A 25,561-nucleotide genomic window follows, 5' to 3' on the forward strand; every position below is an offset into this window, starting at 1 on the left:
ACAGCCCTCCTTTCTGATTTGTACAATCTCTCCTACTTCACAAATCCATGAAGATATTTTCAGTTTTCAGCTGTATTTTTATTCTTGTACGAAATAAACTGCTTTGTGATCACAGATAGGGAGATGACACCTATTCAGTCCCAATGTCAAGGTTCCAAATAACACCCCCAACGAAAGAAGACTCCGAGGCTTGAAGTTCCTCAAAGTTCTATTTTATTAGAGATGTCACATTGGCACATCTGGGAAAACCCGAATCTGAAAGCTTCCAGGTTTTCCCCACCCAAAGGAAAGTCCAAGTCCCTGCCCAGCACCCACAAGTCCATCACATGGTCCAATCAAAATACTTGGGAAGATCCAATTACACTGATTTATTGCTAAAAAGCCTATGCACAGGAATGTTCTTGACTAATGGTTAGCACCTGCCCGGAATCAGATAAGAGTCAACAGAATTTGCGATGGGAAGGTTGGACTTAGTCCACTTGTGGTTACATAGGGATTCTAAGATCTCTCTTTTAACTCTGCTCTCAGGTTCTGCCACTCCTTCTCCTACACTGGTTCTTAATTCTGCCACATTGGCTCCATTTCAGTTTGCCATTTTTTTCCTGGGAAGTCATCTTGAATCTCATATTTAAACATACAACTTTGTTCCTCTTTTTGGAGCAGAAGAAAACTGAGGCAGCAATGGGAGTAAATGTGTTGTACCCAGGGGTGGGTTCTAAATTTTTTTACTACTGGTTCTGTGGGCGTGGCTTATTTTGTGGGCATGGCTTATTTTGTGGGTGTGGCTTGATGGTCATGTGACAATTATTTAGGATTTAGCAGAGGTACTGGTCTACCAGGCTGTACTGATCTACCCATTTATTTTTGCAGGCACTGGTCTACCCATTTATTTTTGCAGGCATTGATCTACTCATGTATTTTTGCAGGCACTGATCTACTCATGTATTTTTGCAGGCACTGAACTATTCATGTATTTTTGCAGGCACTGATCTACTCATGTATTTTTTTCAGGCACTGATCTACTCATGTATTTTTGCAGGCACCAGTCTACTCATTTGTTTTCTTTTAACACTGATCAGCTGTAGGTGGCCCTTTGATGCCCCATGGCAAGAGTTTAAACAGGTTTTTTCCCTCTAGCCATCAGCTGGAACTCAGGAGGCAGCAATAGACTGGGGGTGGGGGCAAATAAAAGGTAAGAATAACACAGGGGGCGGGGGTTGGGGGTTGTGGGGGCAGAACCGGTTCAGTGACATCATATTGTCACCGCTACAGGCTCGGTGGAACCGGGCGGAACCAGGAGGAACCCACCACTGGTTGTACCCCAAGATCATGCCAGAAAATATATTTTTGTTTTAGTAAGCAACTTACCATCTGTTCAATGGTGGCTGGATTCTATACACCTTCCTATCAACTATTAGACCTAGACTTGCTCAATTCCTCATTCAATTTGTGGGTTTAAATGGGATCAATTAAGGCTTCTATTTTGCAATAGCTTCATAGACACACCTTGAAAAGTAAACTGTTTGGATATATTCTTTAAATATTATCAAATGTTTGCTATTATATAGCCAGTTGAAGATGTGTAAAATGATATCAAATGAAGAAATGTCACTAAATCATACTGTATGCTAATAGATGTAACCTTTGATTTAGAAAATGATTTTTTCTCTGTAAAACTTTTTTATTGTATCATAGTAGCATTTCATTATGTAGAAGGATCAATGTTTATTAATCACTGAGAATAAACCTACTGATTTAGACTTAACACACATACAAATCGAAAATTGGGGTAAAGATTGATGGAAGAAACATCAACAGTCTTTGGTATGCTGACAATACAACTCTCCTCTCAGAAACTAAGAAGGCCTGGAACATCTGATCAAGAAAATCAAAGAAGAAAGTGAGAATTTTGGACTCTTTCTAAATATCAAAAAGACCAAGCTCATGACCGCTGCAAGGAAGGGGAACCTCAAAATAGAAATTGATGGTGAAGAAATAGAATGTCTCAAAACATTTTTTTCCCCTAGGATTGCAAATAGCTCAAAGTGATGAACACAGCACAGAAATAAAAAGTCAGATTGCCCTGGGCTGCACTGCAGTGATGAACATGGACCAAAGATGAAAAAGCAAGGACATCAGCCTGGCAACCAAATGTAGGTTGGTTCACTCTATTGTGTTCTCTGTAGTTACCTATGGGTGTGAGAATTGAACCTTAAAAAAGCAAGACAGGAAGAAAATCAATTTGTTTGACCTGTGGTGCTGAAGAAGGCGCCTGCGTATTCCTTGGACAGCAAAGGCGACTAACATGCAAGTACTGGAATGCATATCACCAGTCATATCACTAGAAGGTAAAAATCATTAATCTGTGTCTTACTTACTTTTTCCATGTTATACAGGGGAATTTATTAGCAAAAGCAATTTTGTATGGAAGAGTTAACAGTAAAAGGAAACCAGGGTATCACAGAATGCAGAAGCTGGATACCATCAAAGTTGATACCAGCCAGAACATAGAAAAGCTCAAAGAAATAGTGTATGATTGGAAGGTGTGGAGAGACCTGATTTGCAGAATCGCCAATAGTTGGACGTGACTGAATGGATAAGTTGCACTGTATTATCTATCAGGGAAGCGTTGAACTGTTCACATGAAATATACTTGTCCCAAAGGTGCTTTTTTCAAGAAGCAACTGGACTTTCTGGTTTTTCTTTGAAGACGTTTCGCTTCTCATCCAAGAAGCCTCTTCAGCTGAAGAAGCTTCTTGGATGAGAAGCGAAACGTCTTCAAAGAAAAACCAGAAAGTCCAGTTGCCTCTTGAAAAAAGCACCTTTGGGGCAACCATGACCTTGGATGACTGAGAATCTCCATAGATATGAAATATACTTATGAATTTGTTTACTAGATTTAAATATTGCCTTTCCTTTAGAAGCTTAATGCACCAAATACTCAGTCCTCTGGCCTTTCCCCATACAACAATCCTGTAGGCAGGCTGCACTTAAGAAAGCACTTGGCCCATTGTTATCTGGTGAGGATTCTTGACAGAAGATTGGCCTGACTAGATGAATCAAGGCCATTTTATCTTTCTATTCACAGTGACAAATTTTCTGAAAAACCCTCATCAATGTGACGTTTGATTATTCAGAGAATTGTTCTGATTCTGTTTATCAGAAATAAGTCAAATTACATCTTCCTGTCATGTAGATGCAGTGATAGAGTTAACCTTGAATTTAATCACAGTTAAAGATATGGGACCCAAAAAGGCCATTTTATCCTTGTATTCACAGAGAAGAATGCTATGAATTGGATTATCTAATTATTTTCATACCATGTTCTTCTTCTTCTTCTGAGACTTGTGGACACAAAGCTCTGACTTTTTTCATTTGATTTTATCTCCAATCAGTTTTCTTGTACTCTTGAATTTAGAATATGAAAGGAGAACTTACAGTCTCTGAGCAGCATGTTGTTCCCCAGTTGCAATTCAATAAGCCCCAAGAATGAGCTTCTGAATGCTGGGAGAGAGTTGCTTCTTTCAAAGCAAAAATGTTCTACGTAGAAGCACTGAGTGGTTATAATTGATCATGACTAATTAAGGTATTGCTTTTAAAAATCTATACCTGGTACTATTTCTTTGTTAATGCTCCTAACATGGATATGTTTTAAGAATGAAAATAAGATTGAGGGCAGTCTGGTGAAAGACTCTCACATAACAACTGACAGCTGGGGCATGAATATTCAGATTTTAAAACATGCCAGACCCATAGTTAACATAGCACATATTACTCTCAATAACCTGGACACTGGGTCCCAGTAGCCATAAACTTAACATAAAGATCTGCATGATGAGAGATGAAGAAGAAGAAAAAGAAAGACTTCTGAACATGAATCTCACTGGTCAATGAATTAAATTAGTTTAACAATTGGAAGCACAATTTCTCTAACACATATAGTGATAATTAGAATCAGCCTTCTAAAAAAACTTAAAACAAGCTCTTTATGGTCATGATCAGAACAAATAAAATCAGATGGTGCTGATTCAGGCTAAATAGATAACATTCAATATGTACTCTGAAGGATACAGCATATATTGATTGTCATGATTTACTTGTGATGCTGACAAAGAGTTGCAGCTCAGCTTGGGAGATCTCAGCACTGCAATCATTAGAATCAATGTGCAGGGCAAGGTCAAACTAGCTCAAAAACCTACCCATGCTGTCTGAAGAGCTGAGGCAATGCATTTTAAATAGAGGAGAAAGATGCAGCATGAATACATAAAGTCTTAACGCCTCCATAGAGGTATCTGTAAAACGTATTATACCAAGGGGAAAATCTAACTAAAATGGTATCAATATCATATTGAGCTGAATAAAGCTTAGGCAATTCTGTCATTTAATGTTCTTTTTCAAAATATACTTAGTAGTATTACAATCATAGATGTAAATCTCACATTTGCAATTTTATATTTTGTACATCTCTTCTGCCATGCAATTGAACTGATTGTTTTTAGAAATAACTTTTTTTCTTTTTAGTTTGCAACTGAAAAAAATAACAATAAAACTTTAGAAATATACAATTATGTACCATTCATAGAAACACTGTAAGGCTCAGCTTCTTCATAGTACCCTTCTGGAGATTCGTTTTTGAGGCCCGAATGTAGTTTTGATTCTGGAATCTGTGCAATATAAATAAAAGATAGGAAATAAGCAGATAAAACATTTTGAAGCAGGTTCTAAATGTTCTATCATCAAAATTAAAAGGAACATTCTCTTATGAAAGCATGATCTATTCCATTCACAGAACTTATTGTTATAAGAAATTTCATATTAAACCAAGAACAAAAGACAAGCATTGTCGTGTTACAAAACAATGCTACAGTTATAACTTTGTATATTTTTTCCTGAATATGAGTCAATGGAATTTTCTGAAAAACCCTCGTCAATGTGACGTTTGATTATTCAGACAATTGTTCTGATTCTGTTTATCAGAAATAAGTCAAATTACATCTTGCTGTCATGTAGATGCACTGATAAAGTGACTTACTCTTGAATTTTATCACAGTTTTAAGATATAGTACTGTGGTGAGCCTACTAGGTATTTTGGAGGATTTAAAATGACCCATGTCCTTCTTTATAATTTAAGGTGGTCTTGATTTAGCTGATATCTCATCTTGTAACACTGTCAATATTCAAAATATCTGTCCAGCAAATTACCAGACTGTTACAAGGCATTGGAATACAATTTCCTTGGACTTTATAACTGAGCTATCATGTGTCAAACATCTGAATAGCATTCTGATGGTGGTTGAATTCTTTTTAAAAATGATATATTTTATTATCTGTTGTGATCTCTCTTGAGCCTTGAGTTACCATTGCTTGCCTGTTCATTCAAAAAGTTTTCTGGAAACACGGTTTGCCCAACTACTTAATTTCTTACAAATGCCATCAATTTGTGGCACATTTTGAAAGTTGTTTCAGTTACTGGATATTAAGCTTGACCCATCTTCCAAATAAACTACAGAGAGGACAAATTGCACCTTAGAATACTACTTTTGTTGCTATGTAAATTACGAGAAAGACATCTACCCTAATCTTTTATCTAGAACTATATTGAGTTATAATAAGTGAGTGCATACCTCCACTCAGCTGACACAATTGCATTTCTGTGGCCACTTATAACTGACGTATGATCTTCTGCTCGAATGCTTTCCAGTGCTCCCCTCTTCTACATCTCCAAGAAGTTTAGCACTTCCTTAAGAATCAAGTGGATTGCACTAAAATATCCTACAAGCTCTCTGTTTTCATCACCTAGAAGGACTCCCTGAGCACTGTTGGAGAAACTTACCTGAGATTTCTGAAGTTTACTGAACCTTTTCCCATAGTAATACAATATAGATTCATTCTATAACTTTTTGCTTACAACTTGCTGCCATATGCATCTATGCATCTATTTGTACATCATGCTCTTCCAGTTCTAGAATGTTGCACTTCACTTTGCACACTTCTCCATCAACACCATTTCAGTGATGGGAATTTTTTAATGCATTTTGAACTCTCAGTGCTGGAAGGACAGACTGGAATATTTGATTCATCAGAAGGTTTACTTGGCAATGAGCATTCTTGGGAGTGGTAGATCATATTTGTGTGCCAGACCTCCTTCAATAGTTCCTTCTGCAATATTTTCTTTTTTTTTTAAGAATAGTTTTTTTTATTAAATATAAATATTAAAAAAGACATACGTAACATATACACAACAAACATTTATACAACATATACACAAAAAGAGTGTAATTTCTTCTTAAGCATTTTTTCAGAGTGACGTTCTACAATTCTACTTATAATATATTCCTTCATCTCTCCTTAATCTAATAATATTTTTTATTATATATATATATATATATCAATCGGTAATATATCCCCTATATTTTTTGTATATTTCTGATTTTTAACCAATTATACCAATTATTCCATATTTTATAATAGTCTGATTCTTCTCTTTCTTGTAATTCTTTGGTTAACCTATCCATTTCAGCGCATTCTAAAATTTTCCCTATTACTTCTGTTTCACTTGGTATTTTTTCTTGTTCCAATTTCTTGCGTAGGTTATTCTTGCAGCAGTTAATATGTGAATTGTAAGATATTTGATATCCTTAGGGTATGATTTGTTAAAGATTCCTAATAAAAATGTTTCTGGTTCTTTTTCAATCTGTGTTTTTGTTATTTGTTCCAACCATTTTTTGATGTTGGACCAAAATTTCTTTGCTGCCGGGCACGTCCACCATAAATGATAGAAAGTCCCTTGTGCCTTTTTGCACTTCCAACAAATTGGGCTATTTTTAGGTTGTATTTTTGCCAATCTGGTTGGAGACATATGCCACCGATAAAACATTTTCAGTTGGTTTTCCTTGTACGCCGTTGCTTTTGTTAATTTTAGGTTTACCTGCCAGAACTTTTCCCATTTTTCCAAAGGTATTGTGTGTTTAATGTTTTGAGCCCACTTAATCATCGTTTCTTTGACTGTCTGTTCTTCCAATTTATAGCGTAAAAGAAATTTATAAATTCTACTAATTAATTTATTTTCTGAATCTAATATAATTTTATCTATTTCTTGTTTTTGATTATAAATTTCGTATGTTTTTGTATGTTCTCTGTATTTGGATTGTATTTGAGTGTAAGTCCACCAGTCTATTTCTCTGTGTAAATCTGTCTCCAATTGTTGTTTGGTCTTTAATTTGCCTTGATAGTCAATTATATCTTTATATCTAATTATTTTTGCCTTATCTGTTAAATTTGGGTGCCTAATTGATTCTGCCGGTACTAACCAATTTGGTATCTTCATATAATGTTGTTTTTTAATTTTAAGCCAAATTTGTAATAATGAGTTCCTTATTGTGTGTGTTTTAAAATATGAATGTGTTTTGTATTTCTCATCCCACATAAAGGAGTGCCAGCCAGTTTGAAGTTCGTGTCCCTCAATTGTTAAAATTCTAGAGTCCTTTAATTCTATCCAATCTTTGACCCACGATAGTACTGCTGCTTGGTAGTATATCTCCCAGTCAGGGAGTGCAGCTCCTCCTGTATCTTTTGTATCCTGAAGCAGTTTAAATTTTATTCGTGGTCTTTTCCCTTGCAATATTTTCATATGTGTAAATTAATTGTCTGGATGCACAATCAGTCTTTGGCATCAGTCAGCAATTCAAATAATTTTGGGGTGCACAGGTTTGGGTAAAGAGAGACAGACATTTGGGTGACAAACAAAATAAAGATGACCCAACTCAATTTGCTGTGGAATGGGAGATGCTGTGAAGCCAATTTGTAAACTCTCTTACATTTGGAATTCTCTATCTTGAATCCTGTTTCTGTTGTTTAGAAAACAAATCAGACCACCTGATTCCATTACTATTACTACAGCTTTAAAAATTAAAAACCTTGAAATGACTTCATTTTAAAATGAATCTCAGCCAATTAATTTTAGACTGAACTAATACATATCATTTAAGGATAAGCCACATCAATATTCTATTTGCCAAAGGACTTCAAGCAACAATCCCTAACTTTCAAATACCAATAAATGAGTAAGGATATGTCAAGTAATTAGAATATTAAATGGCAAGCTTTAATTTAAAATAATGACAAAACAATTGCTTTTGATTGTTCCCTTGGTAAAATATTTACTCCCTTTGAAAAATGGTTAAATGGAAAACAATAAACGCTAATGTAAAAAAAAAAAAGGTAGATCCAGTTTTTACAGTACTTATGGACAATCTTTAGAAACCTACTTAAATAATTTAAGTGCTTAAAAATCACACTGGAGTATTAAACTATTTTTTCAGTAGTTGGATCGAGGGAGGAAACCTGATTGCGATATACATTTATTGTTAGCTGGCATTAGGACCAGACACTATCACAAAGTCCAGAAAGATTAAAATATTTATCTTGCTCTACAGTCTTAAAACAAACCTTTTTGTTCTTGATTAAATAAATTTCAAATGGACCAAAAAGAAAGTGATTCTTTTGCATTGTTTCCATTAACAATGGGAATCAGATGGCGGTAAGAGAAAACTGTTTCATCTTTCAATGAGTTCAAAGCTCAATTAATTACTTTCTGCCAGGAACATATCACTATTTTCTGATTAGTTCTGGAACTGAGAACAGGAAGATTATTGTTTTCTGCCCCATTCTAAAATTAAACAATTATCTGGCATTGAAAAATAAACATTACTTATTAATTTAAATACCTTTGTTTCTGACTCAAATTTCCTCACTTACTGTTGCTTTACAGATGAGAAAGTACAAAAGAAAAAAATCTGGGGAAATTTGGGAAGACGATGGGCAAAAGGAGGTTTATTTATTTATTTATGTTACTTTTCTGAGCCTTGTTTTCTAAATGTATTATTGATTCTTTAATTGTCCCACAAATCAAAGTTTCAGTGTTTTTCTGTCAAGGTTGTCATTTTAATGCCACTGAGTTCTTATCAGTCAAAAGGAAAAGAAGTTGATTTTTTTAAAAAAATGCAATCAAATGTCAGGGGAAAAACACTTCCTAACAGCAAGACCAATTAGCTACAAAGGTTGTGGACCTCATGGGATGTTGAAACAGGGTCTCGAGAATAGCACAGGAGAGGCTGTGACTTAGAACGTTGCACTGAGCAAGAAACGTGATTTGATGTTCTAAATTCAACTCAGCAGAAAAGAATCTGAATATACTGGAATAAGTAATTTTTGAAAGAAGTCTAAACAACAGGGATGCCCTACTTATAAACCAGCTTTGTATAGCCTGGATATGCTGTCATAAGAAATACTGTTCACCCATCAGAAAATTGGAAAGAAACTAATTAATTGTTCCGTGTGCAGGAGAGATTAGTTGGCAACAGGAAAGAACTTTGTCACTCATTCTTGTCTTTCATCAAAATGAACCACATCATTTCCATTTCACTAACTTCCATCTACCAGTGAGGAACCCTGTGGCAGCTTGAAGATTGTACAAATTTCTCATCTTCAAGACGTTTGACTATCAATATGAATGTTTTTCTTTACTATCTTTCCCAGTAAAGGGTGTTGAAATCAACATTCATTTGTGGGTAAGATGGCTCCCATTTGGTCTGCTATAGCGACAGAATTATTTGCTTTTCTTCCTCAAGAAAAAAAAAACATGAAAAGCACCTAGTGGCAGATTATTCTTTCAGTTTCATTCACATTTTTACCAAAATTTATTTTGTTCAAGTAAAAGCTCTTTTTTGGACACAAAGAAGGAATCCAGTTCTTTCTATGGCTATTAAACAACTCACACTTTCTGGTCTTGGTGTTTATTATGAAAACTTCATAAAAACCTCTGCTAATGTTATCACTTCACTTGAGCAGTGATTATAATGACTTTGCATCAACCAACAGCTTCTTGTTTACATGACACATACATTTAGTCAGCCTAGCAAAGGGTGGATATTTCTCAGATAAACTAAATTATCAGATATTGGTGAATCTCAGGCATTACTGGAATTTCTGCACATATTGCTCCTATCTGTTTGGCACATTCTGTAGATAATCTACATAGTTACAAACTTCAAATGCAGATAGTGTTAGTCCCTAGGCAGATATTTCTGCTAGAGTCCTTTTTTTGATTTGGCTAAGAAGCAACCAATCAGCTCCTTTGCTTCTCCTCTAAATTAGACTAAAAATGATCCAGCTATGACTACTAATTTATTTTATTTGTTTCCTTTGTGAACTTTAATATTGTTTGGATCATGGTCTCCCTTCTCTTCCCTCTTAAGTCTCTGCACAAGATGTCAAAGATTAACTTTATAACGAACCTTCCAATCTTGTAAATGCCACTATAATCCACTTTTACCATTAGCTGAAGTCAAGTAAAACTTGAGGTTAAGATATCTCATATTGAGTATATAGCGTGCATGGAAATGAATGGTTAATAATATAGTTATTTCTGCGAAGACCTTGTCACCACAAAAGTGTTTCAAAAAAGTTCTAGACAGACTTGCAGGAAGTAAGCTAAGGTAGTATACACTCACAAGGGATCTTCCAAATGTATATGTGACGTACAATTTACAAATGCCTATGACCTAATATTAAATAAGTATAAAGGAATTAATGAAAGATGCATACAGCAGTTTATAAAAGGTTGGGGCAGTGGTGAAATCCAAAATTTTTTACTACCAGTTCTGTGGGCGTGGCTTGGTGGGCATAGTGTGGCTTGGTGGGCATGGCTTGGTGGGCATGGCAAGGGAAGGATACTGCAAAATCTCCATTCCCACCCCACTCCAGGGGAAGTATACTGCAAAATCTCCATTCCCTCCCCACTCCCGGGGGAAGGATATTGCAAAATCTCCATTCCCACTCCACTCTGGGGCCAGTCAGAGGTGGTATTTGCCAGTTCTCCGAACTGCTCAAAATTTCCACTACTGGTTCTCCAGAACCTGTCAGAACCTGCTGGATTTTACCCCTGGGGTGGGGGTTGTTTGAGCTTTATTGTTCAAAGTTAAGCTTAACAACTCTCTCATTTGCCCATTGCAGAAAGAAACAACCTGTACAGTGATTCAGATCCAGTTCTTCAGATCCAAGTCTTCAGATCCATTTCTTCAGATCTATTTGGTGTGAGTGTGTGTGTGTGTGTGTGTGTGTGTGTGTACAGAAATAGTACAATTCTTTAAAACAGTCACAACAAAGTCTTGATAATGACCAAGAGGTTTGCAGGTAAAATTCTCTTCTGATTATTTATGAATATCCAGAGCTTTCTCTGAAGCCTTCATTGATGAATTGTTTTGAAACAGATCCAATCTTAGCTCCTGGGATTTCCATTCTGAAGTTAACAGGAATGGTCAGAATTGCTCCTAACAATCAAGTACCATGTACAGGATTCACTTCATGCTTTTATCCTCTTGATTAAATACAGGAAACATAAATAATTCCGAGAATGGTTAGTGGCATTTACTGCGATTGACCAACTACAATCTTAAGAAAATCTTAGCTAGAAATAAGGTTGATAAGAAAGGGCATAAAAGAGAAGCAAGAATAGATCTCATAATCTAAGATGTGAGATTCTTCCCAACTACAACCCTAAAAGGGTAGAGTTTTTTTCCTAAACAAAGTCCCTAGGCAACAACTTTATAGTCTTTTCAATATCAAGTATCATGTTGTGAGATTTTGATTGTTTATTAGGTTCTTTTATCTAAATCAGTGCCAGTTTTAGTCTCTGCTCCTTTAGCAACTATTTAGTTCATTCTTGTTTTATACTATTTTTATGTTAATTTTTAATCCATACATTTATTGTATACTGCCGTCACAGCTTCTGCTGTAGAGTACCTAATAAATTTAGAAATAATAAGAGAATTTAAGTGAAATAATCTTCCTCCTCAATCTTACAGCTAGTGAAAGGCCTTTCTTTATTTGTTTTATTTGCTTTTCTACAAATCAAGAGATGGGCAATATTTCCCACCAAACAAGTGCTAGTATGTGAGACCAGAAACTATATTACTGTTGATAATTAAGGAAATAGAACCAACAAAATATGAGAAAGAATTGATTAGAATTATGATTATAATGGGTAGAATTATAATAGCCAGATATTGGAAATTAGATGTGAATTTTAGAATAAAAGAATGGTATTGTGAAATGTGGAAATTAGCTTTAAATGATAAAATGACATGTGATATTAAAATTAGAAATGGTGACTATAAAGAAGATATTTTCTGGAAAATTTGGAAACCATTTGTGGACTATGCGCTGGGAAAATTGGATGCTTCGGTACCTGTACCCCGAGAATGTGGATTTTGGCGATTATGAGGATATATCCGAAGAACCAAATCTTCCTTTCTTATGTATAGCACAGGGTGAAATATTGTATATGTTGTTTGTAATGTTAGTAATTTAAAATATAAAATGTTAAAAAATAAATAAATAAATAAAATCTAGGAAAAAATTTTTTTTAAAAAAACCAAGTGCTAGTATGTATATAGGCCAAAGTAGCTGTAGCTGTTGTGGTATAACACGACTATGAAAAGCTAGCATGTGTTTACCAAAACTCAGAAAAGTTGTCTATCTTATTTAATGCTGTGTGCATGCGTGCACACACATGGTTTTAAATAGAATAGCTTGAACTATTTAATCCTTATGTATTCCAGTTTGAATTTCCAGATCCTAGATCTGATCTTCTAGACCAGTGCTAGGCAACTTCTGACATGCTAAAAGGTTGCTGAACTAGGTCTTCCAACATGCTGGGTGCTGCATTTCAGCAACACAAGTAGAAAAGGAGGAAAGAAGAGGTTATCTACCTGTAGCTTGAGTGAAAATGCCAATTAGATGTTAAGTCACCATTAGCATTTACATATCATAGATATAACAATCTGCCTCCAATCAAGATCCTCCTCTGTTAAAGCACAGAATTTCAAAGAAATTGTATTAAGAAAAAAGCCTTTGAATATACAGTACATTTGAGCATCTACTGTAATTTAAAAAAAAACAGTAAAGAATAGTATGGGGGAAAGAATGGATTGAGCATTTGGGAATTGCTGTCTCTAAAATCAGCTTCTCATTCTACCCAACCAGCCAAAAAAACAGTCAGTTATAACTAATTCACTGAATTGACTAAAAACACTACTTGGACAATGAAGTTGTATGTCTTAAAGTCTCTGTCTTTTCTCAGGCTTCCTTTCTCCAGTTACCTTGATGGGATCACTTACTCTAAATCCTTGCAGTAGGATTTCACAGTAATAATCCGTCTCATCACCCTTTGACTGCAGTTTACATAGCTATTTCCTCAGCAGACCACCCACAGGTTTTCACTTCCTCCCACACTAGGCCCATGCTGTACGTATATTTTCTTGCAGGTTTTCTCTTTTTTAATGCACAAAGTACATCACGTATGACATTCCTGAGCTTCTGTCCGTGACCTCAGTAATGCAACCTCATTTTACAGTACTCAAAAAGAGAAGGAACTAATTTGCTGAGCCGTCTCTTAAAAGACAAATCTTAAAAGACAAATGAAGCCAAGATTAAACAAGTGATCACACAATAGGACTGAGATTTTCTCTAATACTCTGTATAATAATTAAGTCAACAAAAAATAGCTGCTATACAGTGTCAGCAATTATATAGAGTCAGGCAATTATCAACACAGCTGGGCAACAATAGCAAAAAGAATTGCTAGGAAATATTCAGGTAGGGCTATCTGTGAAATTGATGAAAAATATGTTTTTTCACTAGTTGCTTAACATTTACAACGAAGTTGAAAGTTCAGTTCAGGCAAAAATAAATAATATCCCCGCATAGTTTTCTCTTTTTTCTTGTAGTATTTGTTGATGCTCAATGAACTTCAACAGATTTATATATCTCGCAGGTTACTTCAGATCTTCAAATTCTAACACATAATGTATCCATATTATTATATATATATATAATATATATCAGGGACTTACTATTTTTGAATGTGGAAGATCTGGCAAACTTTTCTGTGGAGGATACAAATACTGCTCCATTTCTCCATTAGTCAAGGAATCTTGGTAACCTAACATCATAATCCAAAGAGAAATCACAACAAATAAATGGTAATTACATATAATTATACTCAGCTATAATCTCAGATGCTTCACTTTTGTTTTGAAAGAAAAATATGATTTATTAGCCTACTTAGTCTAGACCACCAAAATGGCAATTGATTTCACTCCAAAAAATGGTGAAAAAATGATACAGCTCAAGACATTCACTTTTGGTGGTTGCAGAATTACTCGTACAGTAATGTTTCAGTTAACATTGAAAACTGCGAAGTCCATGATGCTTTATAAATAATCAATCTACCTGTAAGGCCCAGTTGATGCCTAAATCAACTTTTGTAAGTATTCACCTTTCCTTACTGTAGCTAAGGATGGTTTAAATACCAGGTTATTCAGTCTTTTCAGTCCAAGGAAGAAAAACCTTACTGAGAAAAAGTTGTGGTAGGAGAGTAAATTCTGCCCACCTGATTTTCAGCTAATTTGTAAATGTAATATGGTACAGAACAAGCTATTTCATTCTTTGGGGTTTGATTGTGTGTGGAAAGAAATGAATAAAACACCTGTTTAAAATCCCTGAAAAGTGTATTTCATAATGATTATAACCAGATTAAAACATCAGATGTTGTCTCCCCGAATTCAACAAACATTGTGATTTTTTAACGGATTCAAGGATTTTTAGTTGATAAATAAGCATAAACATGATGTAAGCAGTTTAACAACAATCACAATTATTTCCTATTTGGCCATGTTTGCTGGGACCAATGGAAGCTGAAATGCAAATCACAGAGAATACCACCAAATTGCTTATCCTGGAACAGAAAAAACAAATTATATTTTCCCTATTTATAACCTTTGCGGTGCAGTAACCTATCTGAAACAATTTTTAGTCTATTATAATGTATCTCCTATAACTCTCTTTAAGTTTTCCTATCAGCGTGTTCAAGATTATCTAAAAACCATGAGGGACATTTTCCAAAATATGACAAGGATAATATACTGCAAAAGACTGACAGAATCAGACCTGTCATTTTCTGGTACGGTGACATAAGAGAGATGAAAATGATTTCTATACTTGGAAATTATCTTTATGTACAGAGAGGTTATATTTGAAATCACTTCAAGCATCCCTATAAATAAACTAAGCAAAACTTTCGCTGAAAACAAGAGTATTCTAAAGTTGGATGATAGCTACCCAAATGGTAAGCAGTGGTTACCAAGATGCTGAAAAGAATCTGGCATGAACTTTGTTACATTCTTGTACAATTTAAAAATAAAGTTAGAACCACAGTTCTTTTGGGATTGAGCCTGAGGAGCCACAATAACAGCTCTGCATCTGAAACTTTTAATAGTTTGCTGGCATAAGAAGGGAAGCAGCAAAACAAACTATGCATAGTATAGTAATGTTATTAGCCAAACAAATCAGACATCTGCTGTTCTTCCCACGTCTTCCCAGATTTTCTGTTTCTATACAACTTAGAGACAAATACCAGGGACTACATTTTTCCATCTATAAATCCCAAAATGGCATCAGTTATAGGTTCAATCCAAGCAGGGGCAGCTGCAAAAACCAAAACAGATTAAGTAGTAAAGACGTATCAAACCAACTCTTTTTTAGAGATGGATATATGTACTGATTTAAGGAATCATTCTACATATGGAACTTTTAGTACTCATGCTATTCAATGTCTATGTACTGAGCTTTTTAGTATTCACAGAAAGAGAATCTATGTATACAAAAAGCTTCTCAAGGCAAAATATCCGTCCACCTAGAGGCCACAAGCAGTCATTATCCATCTTAATGTCACAGAATAGAACATACTATATGTGGCAGTTCCCCGTGCTTTGGTATGTATGTATGTTATACAGTTAAAAAGTGCTATTCAGAGATGCTGAATGAACATAGAAGAATAATATGTTTTCAACAATTCATATTATCCATTAGGCCAATGTATTAAGCCAAACAAGAAAAATACTTGGTATATATCTATTTTTCACTACCCTGTTTCCCCAAAATAAGACATCCCCTGATAATAAATCCAATCAGGCTTTTGAGCGCATGGCAATAAGACCAAACACTTATTTCAGGGTTCAAAAAAATATAAGACAGGGTCTTATTTTTGGGGAACACAGTATAAGATAGCAAATCTATCAAAGAGCCCAAATCTGATGACATCACACAGTATATCTCCCACCACCACATGAATGGTAATACTTGTGTTTCTAGAATAGTTTATTTTAAAGCTTGGTGCCCTCTAGATACATTTGAATGATAATAACATTTGATGCCTACCTTTGTTGGCTTTTTCTGGTTCCCCATGTAGTTTATTAATGGTTACTCTGTTCATATAAATGTATTCTTCATCACCACCTACAGTGTAAAAATACTGTAAAGAACTGCTTTGCATTTTGTTTTGTGTACATGTACAGCAGTATCCCCAATGATGTGTGGGACCATCATTCCCACTGTCATTATCCAGCATGACTCTTGCACTTGCAGTTGTGATAAGCTAATTTATGTGCTTTACTCTATTTTAAACAAGTTATAAAAGCATTTTGCTCTTTCTTTCCCAGAGATGCTCTGTTCTCATGAGAAGCACTTTACTGGACTTTGTTCCTGAAGAATTTATCTTGTCAGGGAAATAGGGAAATGAGAACTTTGTAAAGGGCAAAAGGTAAAGTGATTCATCCTTTGCAAATTAATCTTATTAGCAAACTTCGGTGAATAAAAATAATTTATGATGTTTACAATAAAAGGAAGGGAATACATTTTATTGCACAGTCGTATGGACTTTGCTGTCATCTTAAATAAAGCAAATTAGGAGAAACACAACTGAACAAAAATTCCATCATATTTTTATCTATTTTTAATCACCACCACCATCTGTAAATGTGTAGTATTTGTAAACATATTCTGAGCAACTGATAACAAGGTTTGCACCTAATTAAATAGATCCCAGTCCTCAAACACATATATCCCAATAAATAAGTTTGTTTTCATGCTGATAAAGGATATTTGTTTCCCTTTTACATCTCATTTGGGAATAAGATTCAAACAAAAATGAGAAATAGATAGACTGGAGTTCCAGCAAGAAAGATAAACCTTCCAAAGTCAATAATTGTTCACCTGATTTTGCTTACCGCTTGATTTTGTGCACAGCCGAAGAAGGTCAGCCAGAAAACTTTTTTTGACTACAGCTGTGCTGCTGAGGTTCTCTTTATCTAGAATCTTCAGAAAATCTTCAAGTTCTGTCAGCAGTTGTTCCAGAGCTAAAAGAGATATGAAATTTATTTATGGCATCCAATGCCAAATGGCTTTTATATAATCCAAGAATTTTTAAAACAATTCTTTGTCTTTGTATAATGAGGGTTACAATCCCTCATTTTATATGTCTGCATATCAAGTATTTTTTCCGAGTTTTGGATTAGCCTAAAGTATTCTTTCCAGCATTGTAAAAAGCAAATATGAAAGGAAAACAGAGGTAGGTGATACAACTCTGTTACTCCCACTCCTGGTAATGGAGAAAATATAAAAAATATTAATTACAGGGAGTTCTTGAGTTACAACCAAAATGGAGACTGCTCATCATGGTTATAATTTATAATGGTTGTAAAATGGGTTGATCATGTGACCAAATTAATTTTTATGATCTTTTTGGGGCAGTCATTAAGTGAAGGCCACAGTTGTTAAGCAAACTGGTATGCTATAGGTTTGATTTTGCCAAAAACCAGAAGTAAATGCCATTTTATAGTAAAATTGTAGTAAAACATGGGATGCTGCAAATGGCCATAAAAATGGTTGCATTGCCAAGCATTCAAAATGTGATCATGGGGAGGGTCTCTGACCATCAGAACTTCAAATCTGGGTCATAAGGTAGGTCTATTGAAATTTCAAATGGATCTAAGCCACCAGTTGCAAGTTGAGGGCTACCTGTAATTTTTTGTTCCCAATCAACTTGGAAGCAAATAATATACATAAGCCTTTTTACTTTGTGCAGCTTACGGTGGGCTCAGAAAAAACTGGAAAGAAATTTTTCCTCTGCTCAGTTCAAGTAAGAGTGTTTGTCATATGGTGGATCCAGTCTCAAAACCTAACTTGCAGCTGACCAGAAACTGGCCCTTTCCACTTGTATGGGACAGTCCATGCTAGGACCATCATTCGTGGCCAGCCTGGTATAGTGTGACCCACCAGTCATAAGGATGTCTCCTTCATCTGAATAAAGCTTTCTCTTCTAATGGATGTGTTATGTTGTACTCAGTGGGCCTTGCTTCTGTGGTAAAATGGATTGCATAAAGCTGTGGGCACAGTACAATAGGGCAGCATGTAAAATAATGCTGGTATAGAAATTGCATTGCACAATTTACAGTATAGGCAATCTTCTCTTAAGTATTATGAGAGCTAAAATTCAACATATTTGAAAGGCACCAGAATGGGAACTCCCGTAATATTACTGCGAGTTCAATTCTCACCAGGCTCAAGGTCGACTCAGCCTTCCATCCTTTCTAAGATGGGTAAAATGAGGACCCGGTTTGTGGGGGCAATAAGCTGACTTTGTATAAAACATATAAAAGTATGAAGGCTATTTCTTAACGCATTGTAAGCCACCCTGAGTCTCCAGAGAAGGGCGGCATATAAAAATAATTTTAAAAAAATATATATAAAGAAGGTTTGAAGATGTAGGCATAGATGAAGGAAAAAACAAATCAGAAGAAATGGGGTGATATATATGTGTAGAAAATATTGGGACCAAATAAAGCAAATAAAGATAATCCTCCCAAAAATGAGGATTTAGCAAAATGTCGATCCTTTCATCCTAATCAGCCTAGGTCCCAATCTGGAACTATAAAATTTCATTATCTGCAACCAACACTGGCTATGCCAACTGCAGATGATACAAATTTCTGGAGGACTCTAAGTTATAGAGTTTGTCTATTCTTGCTAGTCGAACACTATTATGTATTGAAGTGTTAATACCCCTTATAATGCCTTGATAAGACCACATTTAGAATATTACATCCAGTTTTGATTGCCATGATATAAAAAAGATGTTGAGACTCTAGAAAGAGTGCAGAAAAGAGCAACAAAGTTGATTAGGGGACTGGATGCTAAAACATATGAAGATAGGTTGATGGAATTGGGTATGTCTAGTTTAATGAAAAGAAAGACTGGGGGTGACACAATCACAGTCTTCCAATATCTAAGGGGCTGCCATAAAGAAGAGGGACTCAATCTATTCTCCAAAGCACCCGAAGGCAGGACAAGAAGCAATGGATGGAAACTAATCAAGGAGAGAACTATCTTAGAACTAAGGAGAAATTTCTTCCCAGTTAGAACAATTAATCAGCAGAAAAGCTTGCCTCCAGAAGTTGTGAATGCTCCAACACTGAAGGTTTTTAAGAAGAGATTGGACAACTATTTGTCTGAAGTGGTATTGGTTATTCTGTAATTTCCTGCCTATTGTTATTGTCTTTTCTCCAAAATAGCCCTGTCAGTAGATTGAAGGCAACAATTTGTGTAAAGTTATAAGCAAGTTTCATGACTGAGCAAGCAGTAACAGTAACAGAGTTGAAATGGACCTTGGAGGTCATCTATTCCAGCCCCCTCTTCATGTAGGAGACCTGTACTAGGGATTCAAACTGCCGAACTGCCAACCTTTCTGATCGAGAAGCTCAGTGTCTTTCCCTAGTAATAATTCTTTTTATTTTAACATGAAAAATAGACTGAATGATTAAACACTATGAGGCTAAGAATATAAACTATTAACTAAAATAAATAGAACTTTGAAAAGCAGTAAAAGAGACAATTCCATTTTCCTAACTATCCACACCACTGAATGCATATATTTTTCCGCATACTCCTTTTCCTCCACCTATATACTCTTTAAAACATCTGTGTGGAGCCCAAGTTGGTGTCCTCTAGACTCATTGGACAAAACAATCCAAAACAAGCATGACCTAAAACCTTCCAAGCTGGCACAATTTCTTTTCTGAAGAGAATGTCTTGGCAAAAGGCAGTTTCCTTCTAGCTGTAGCTTTATTCTTTGTTGCAGAAATGTGCAGCTGATCATTTCAGTGAAACAAGCATTCAAGTGGCAGAATAGCAAATGTGGTTGATTTACAATGGATTTCCCAGACTATTCTACAAAGTACATTCAAAGGTCCACAAGGGTCAGCTGCTCTAGGGAAAGAGAAAGTAAATTGCAACAACATCAGAAGAATGCTGTTCTCCCGAACAGCAAAAAGAAGCAGATGTGCTGACAGTGGCAGATAAAAACATCTGGATCACTTTGAATGGAAACTGACCCTCCTAAAGGAACAAATTGCATATATATTTGACAAGGGAACCCTTCGGCGCTACTCATTTGCCTGAGACTTCAAGGAAAAATAGACTAAAGCAATGAGTAATTATAGCAGAAGACAAGAAATACCTGTTTTTGCTGAAGTGTTCTGGTTATTACTTTTAAATCCAGCATAAATAAAATAAGAATGAATGTTGATCACCATCCCATTTTGAGGGAGAGGCTCCGGAAAAGGCTAAACTGATCAAGGAATGAGAAAAAACAATTTCTCATTTGATTTCTCAGTTCTTTGCCATGTGACTGTTAAAGTGATATGGTCTGGCAAATTAAGAATGTTTTGCTCCTCTCAACATCATTTGTCAACCTTATTAGTGCACCATTTTTACCATATAAAAACAGCATCTATTTCTTTCGTGTATATGTCTGGTTTTATTGTAATTGCATTTATTTATTTATTATTTATTAGTTCAATTTATATGCCGCCTTTCTCCGGAGACTCAGGGCAGAGTTTATAATGATATTATATTTTCTTGTTTTTAAAAATGATTATATTTGGTTAATTCACATAGAGTGCATGTCTCCAGCGGTATTTCAGAGATAAAAGAATTCAGGTGTGGTTTAGTTTTCATAAAATTGGGTCTATGTGACTTTAGAGGTTTGCTGACCCTTGAATTCAATTAACAAATTTGGAATTGTAAGAGTGTGCTATGAGCACTCTTATTAAACAGCCAATTTTTAAAAATGCATTTCCTCATGTGTGGGTAAAAAAAGACACAAATAGAACATAGAGAATGAATGCATATCAGTCATCCATACCCATTTTACAGAATGTAAATTGAGGAAGCTCAGAGACACGTATCTAAGTACAAGAATAAACCTAAATTCTAAATAAGAATTTGGCTTCCCCTGAAAAGAAATTTTCATAATGTAAAAAGTAAATAAATATTTAGACAAATATGCACAGAGACATGTATGTATTCAGCTGATACATTCCTGCTCAAATTACATGCATTGTATAATCCACATTTAAATAAACAACATCCCTAATTTTACTAGACAAATAAATACAAATAAAATACTCTATACTGAAGATGAGGTTTCATCTCTCCCTCCCAGCTGTCTTGCACACACATAGGACAGATACTTCAAAGTGTATGCAATTGACACATAGATAGTCCTCATATAGCAACCAGAATTGCAACTGGCAATTTGGTCTTAAGTAAAGCGATCGCTAAGTAAAACTGCAATTGTGCTTATGATCTCACTTTAGATTTCCTTTGCTTTACAAGCTACAAAGATCATAAATGTGAGGACTGGTCATAAAGCTACATATCCATTAGTTTCATAACCATAAATGGTCACTAAAGAAGGTAGTTGCTCCCTTGCAACATTACCAATGATTAACATTACCAGTGAATTTACCAATGAAGTGTAACCAGTTATGGTGGTCAATTGATCCAATTAGTCTTTGAAATTGCCATGTTTATAGGAGTATAGGCCAGTTCTGAAGCACCTCAAAATACATGACTGGCTTCTAAGCTACATTTCTGACTTTAGGAATCACAAAAAGCAAAATTTCATAAAGCAAGCTAAAACCAATTGGAAGAAATTGGAAGAAAATACCAATTGTTCATAGGACATTTGCACAAAATCATACCAAAGTATTTTTTCCTCCCTGAATAGTTTCCTCCAAGCAGCATTTTAACTTAGCCAGAAATGTGTGAGAAATATTGCGGGGTTGGTACTTGAGAAAATGTGAATCACAACAATCTGACCAAAACCCCGCACATATTTCTCAATGTGCAAACTGTTAACCCTAACTAATAAAATATGAATCTGGAGTCACTGTTCAAACATAATCACTGCATTGCCAGTAAAACCAAAATCATACTTCAGTTATATTTTAATGTGCAAATTCAGAAAACTATTTGAAAAGACTATCCATATATTTCTATAAACTACAATCCAGGACAATCCAGAGATTGAGCCTTGTTATTTGTAGGCTGAAAGCTCAACTGTGGAACTGGATCGGTACTATATGGGCCATTCTGGAAATCTGGACAATAATTTTATTGAATGAATTATCGTTGCTGAACCAGGAACTCTGAACTTTAAGGAAGAAGCACACAAGGCTTTCCAGTTTGCGGAACAAATAACAGACTAGCTTCTCTCCTCTTCACTGGAAGAAGGCAGTGGGAGGATTGGGGTGGGAGTAGGCAAAGAGAGGCAGAGAAGGTTCTTGAAAGACATTCAGAAGCCTTAATCAAGAAAGCGCTATTTCTTTCTTTCCCTACAATTACATGCATCATGGTACTTTATTACAGTTTTCAGAACTAAGATCCTGTCGTAAACAAAGGTGCTTTCAGCCTTGCCACGATGAACCTTGGTTTAAAACACTGTTCTGAATTTTATCATTGCACAGGAAGCACCACTTAGATGGAAATCTTCAACCTGAAAATTTTGAATTCACAACTGTAACCATACTTCCTCCTTTTCTTAATAAGGCTGCCTATGCCTTATTGCTTTAGAACAGGAGTGGAAACTGACAGCTCCTTTATGACTTGTGGATTTCAACTCCCAGAATTTCTGAAGCCGCATGGCTGGCTCAGGAATTCTGGGAGTTAAAGTCCACAAGTCATAAAGGGACCGTTGTTTCCCACCCCTGCTTTAGAAGTTTTTATGACAAAGGTGCCTCCAAATCTTAAAAAATGCAAGATCCTGGTTACCTCACAGAGACCTTCTGTCTGCATGGTTGCAGATTTCATCATTTTCAGTGCACTCTGGCTTATGGAGAAAGTGAATGCTTCAGGTGAAAAATATTCTACTCCAAGTTTTAATAAACTGTGATTCTAGGAACACTAGTTTTCCTAATTCCCTATGATCTTTGGCATGCTCTGCTTGCTTGAGACTAGTACTGAATTTTAGCAGCTCTTTTCCAGACCTTTTCCTGAGATGGCAGGGTTGAGTCTGAGATTTTTTTACCTACCTGACACAGAAATATGATCATTCCATTAGTTATATACTGAAGGAACTATGAGCCTTTCAACTTTTCAGTTTTCAAATGAAATAAGACAATTTTTTCTTTAACAGTGGTTTCTGTCTATGAGTCTAACTTAGAGACTCTTGCATAGTCTGGCAAGGTAACTGGATAACAAGTAAGGAAAGGGAGAAATACAGACCTCACATGTATAGGAATATGAGGAGTGAGGCGAGTAGGAAGAGCCAGAATCCATAAAATGTGTAAAATGAGCCACATCACAAAAACATTTGGAATTTTAGTAATCACAATAATTCCTCTTCTACTATAATATAATCATTCTTCTTCTACAGTATAATTATGACTTGAAACACTGGGTCAAACAACAAACTACTTGATTTTTATTCAATATTGTAACTGAACAGCATTTTGCATGGTTCAAAAGCTATTGCAGAATGATAGAAGAGTAATATTTATGGTACTGGCCAGTACGTGTTACCTTTTTCATTTCTGTGGATAGAAGTTTTAAGAATGAAAGCTAAGTCCTTAAAGCTACCTTTTCCATAGCTCAATGGCAAAGCACATTATTTACGGGCAGAAGAATCCAGTTGATTATCCAGTGTCACCACTTCAAAGAATCTCCAGTAATTAGAACCTTAGCTTTCCCATACACAGTGGTTATATCTGCACAACAGAGGTAAAGGTTGATTCATCCTGCCAGTGTGAGTAGCTAAACATGAGTGGCACACTCCACCAATGGTTTATTTAGCTTAACATTCAGCCAGGATTCTTGACATTTCTGCAAAATAAGTCAGAAATTGGAAACAAAAACGAATCATGGCTTTCAGCTCCAACTTGATAGGAGAGAGAAAACTAGAGGGTTTTTTTCTCCAGAATCCACATTACAGTAGTAAACAATGAAAGGCATTTCCATAGCTTACTTTCTCAATCCTACTGGACAAATGGACCGATATAGCAGTTGTTCATTCTTAGTCTGAAATCTTCACAATTCCAAGATACTATTACACAAGAATCAATTTAAGTATTATTGTTTACAAACTGCCCTTTTTGTTGAAGACCATTAATTTAGTTTGCTTATAATGGCTCTTGTATATAAATTGTGCACTTCAAGAATAATTGTGTGCTTTGAAGCACACACAAACAACCCTTTATTCACCTAAAGTCCAGTCAGAGGCGGGGATGAATCATGGAAATAAATCAAGAAACAAAGAAGCAAGCGGCTAAGCTTTTGTAAGATTTCCATGAAAACCTGGGAGAAAAATCGACCTACTAACACAAATTTAATTTTTAAAGTAGCCACACCTTTTTTTCCAAGCTTCTGCAAAAGCTTGAAAAACAACAGACTACTTTTATAAATAAGAAAGGTACTGTGCTTACAGAAGGCCTGAAGCATTTCTTTTGACTCATTTTGAAAAGGACACGTGTTGTTTACCATCTTTAGACTGGTTTTCCTAACAGAAACTTCACTCCATGGATAATTCATTCTCTCTCAATTCTTCTTTGGCCGATAAGGGAACATCCCCTTCTTAGTAAACTGCAATGATGATGCCAAAATGATGACATGTGCATAGTAATGACATCATGGAAATGACAGATCCTTGCATCTGTCTGCAATATCTGATGTACGGTAAGTTCAATGTTTGCTTTGTGATATCATGATGCACTTTTCTCATCTCTCCTTTCTTGCCCTCCTATCTACCCCTGCTCATTCTCCTATTCCCTGTTTATGTTCACATGTCACTATAGCAAGTATACAGACACCGAGGTGCGATGGAGGATATAAAATAGCCCATTCATGCTGATGTGATCCAAGAGTTAAATCTTCAGTAATTTCCTTGTGTTTATTCAGCATTGTTCTTCATATTAGTTTTAACCACAGGTGGAACGTTATTCATATAGAAATCTATCTTGGGTAGAAGGTGCAGGAAAATAATATTTAGAGGGGAAAGTTCAAGATTTGTCAGAGACTTGCATTTACTGAAATGCCAGTTCCTTTATTAAAAAAGAAATAGCACCAAAGGTGGGCCCATAATTCCTCAGAAATCCCAGATTTAAAAAACAGCCATTTATCAGATAACAGAGATTTTATTATTTTGTCTAGACCAGACTGTCTTTTAACAAGAGCCTATTATCTATAGAAAGAATAATAAATTGGATTGAATCTCTGCTAACTCGTAAAATAAAACATTCTAATCCTACCCGGGTTTGAAGAGCTAGTTTGGCGTTTTCATTTAACGTTTCAGCATAAAATCAGTGACAAAACCTGCTGATGAGGGAAT

General features: G+C 35.5%; 1 protein-coding gene across 2 annotated transcripts in view; it reads right to left on the reverse strand.

Annotated features, from left to right (window-relative positions):
• Positions 1-25,561, reverse strand: part of AFAP1L2 (actin filament associated protein 1 like 2) — an 87,590-nt gene that overhangs the window by 23,756 nt on the left and 38,273 nt on the right. For both annotated transcript variants that reach the window (XM_034440187.3, XM_034440186.3), the window contains exons 2-5: positions 17,127-17,255; positions 16,279-16,356; positions 13,914-14,002; positions 4,574-4,664 (exon numbers count right to left, since the gene is read on the reverse strand). In XM_034440187.3, the coding sequence (XP_034296078.2) occupies positions 4,574-4,664; positions 13,914-14,002; positions 16,279-16,356; positions 17,127-17,255 (387 nt within the window). The remainder of the gene's footprint in view (positions 1-4,573; positions 4,665-13,913; positions 14,003-16,278; positions 16,357-17,126; positions 17,256-25,561) is intronic.

The sequence above is a fragment of the Pantherophis guttatus genome, chromosome 6 (assembly GCF_059756535.1).
Source record: "Pantherophis guttatus breed Tessera chromosome 6, ASM5975653v1, whole genome shotgun sequence".
NCBI classification, from domain to species: Eukaryota; Metazoa; Chordata; class Lepidosauria; order Squamata; family Colubridae; genus Pantherophis; species Pantherophis guttatus.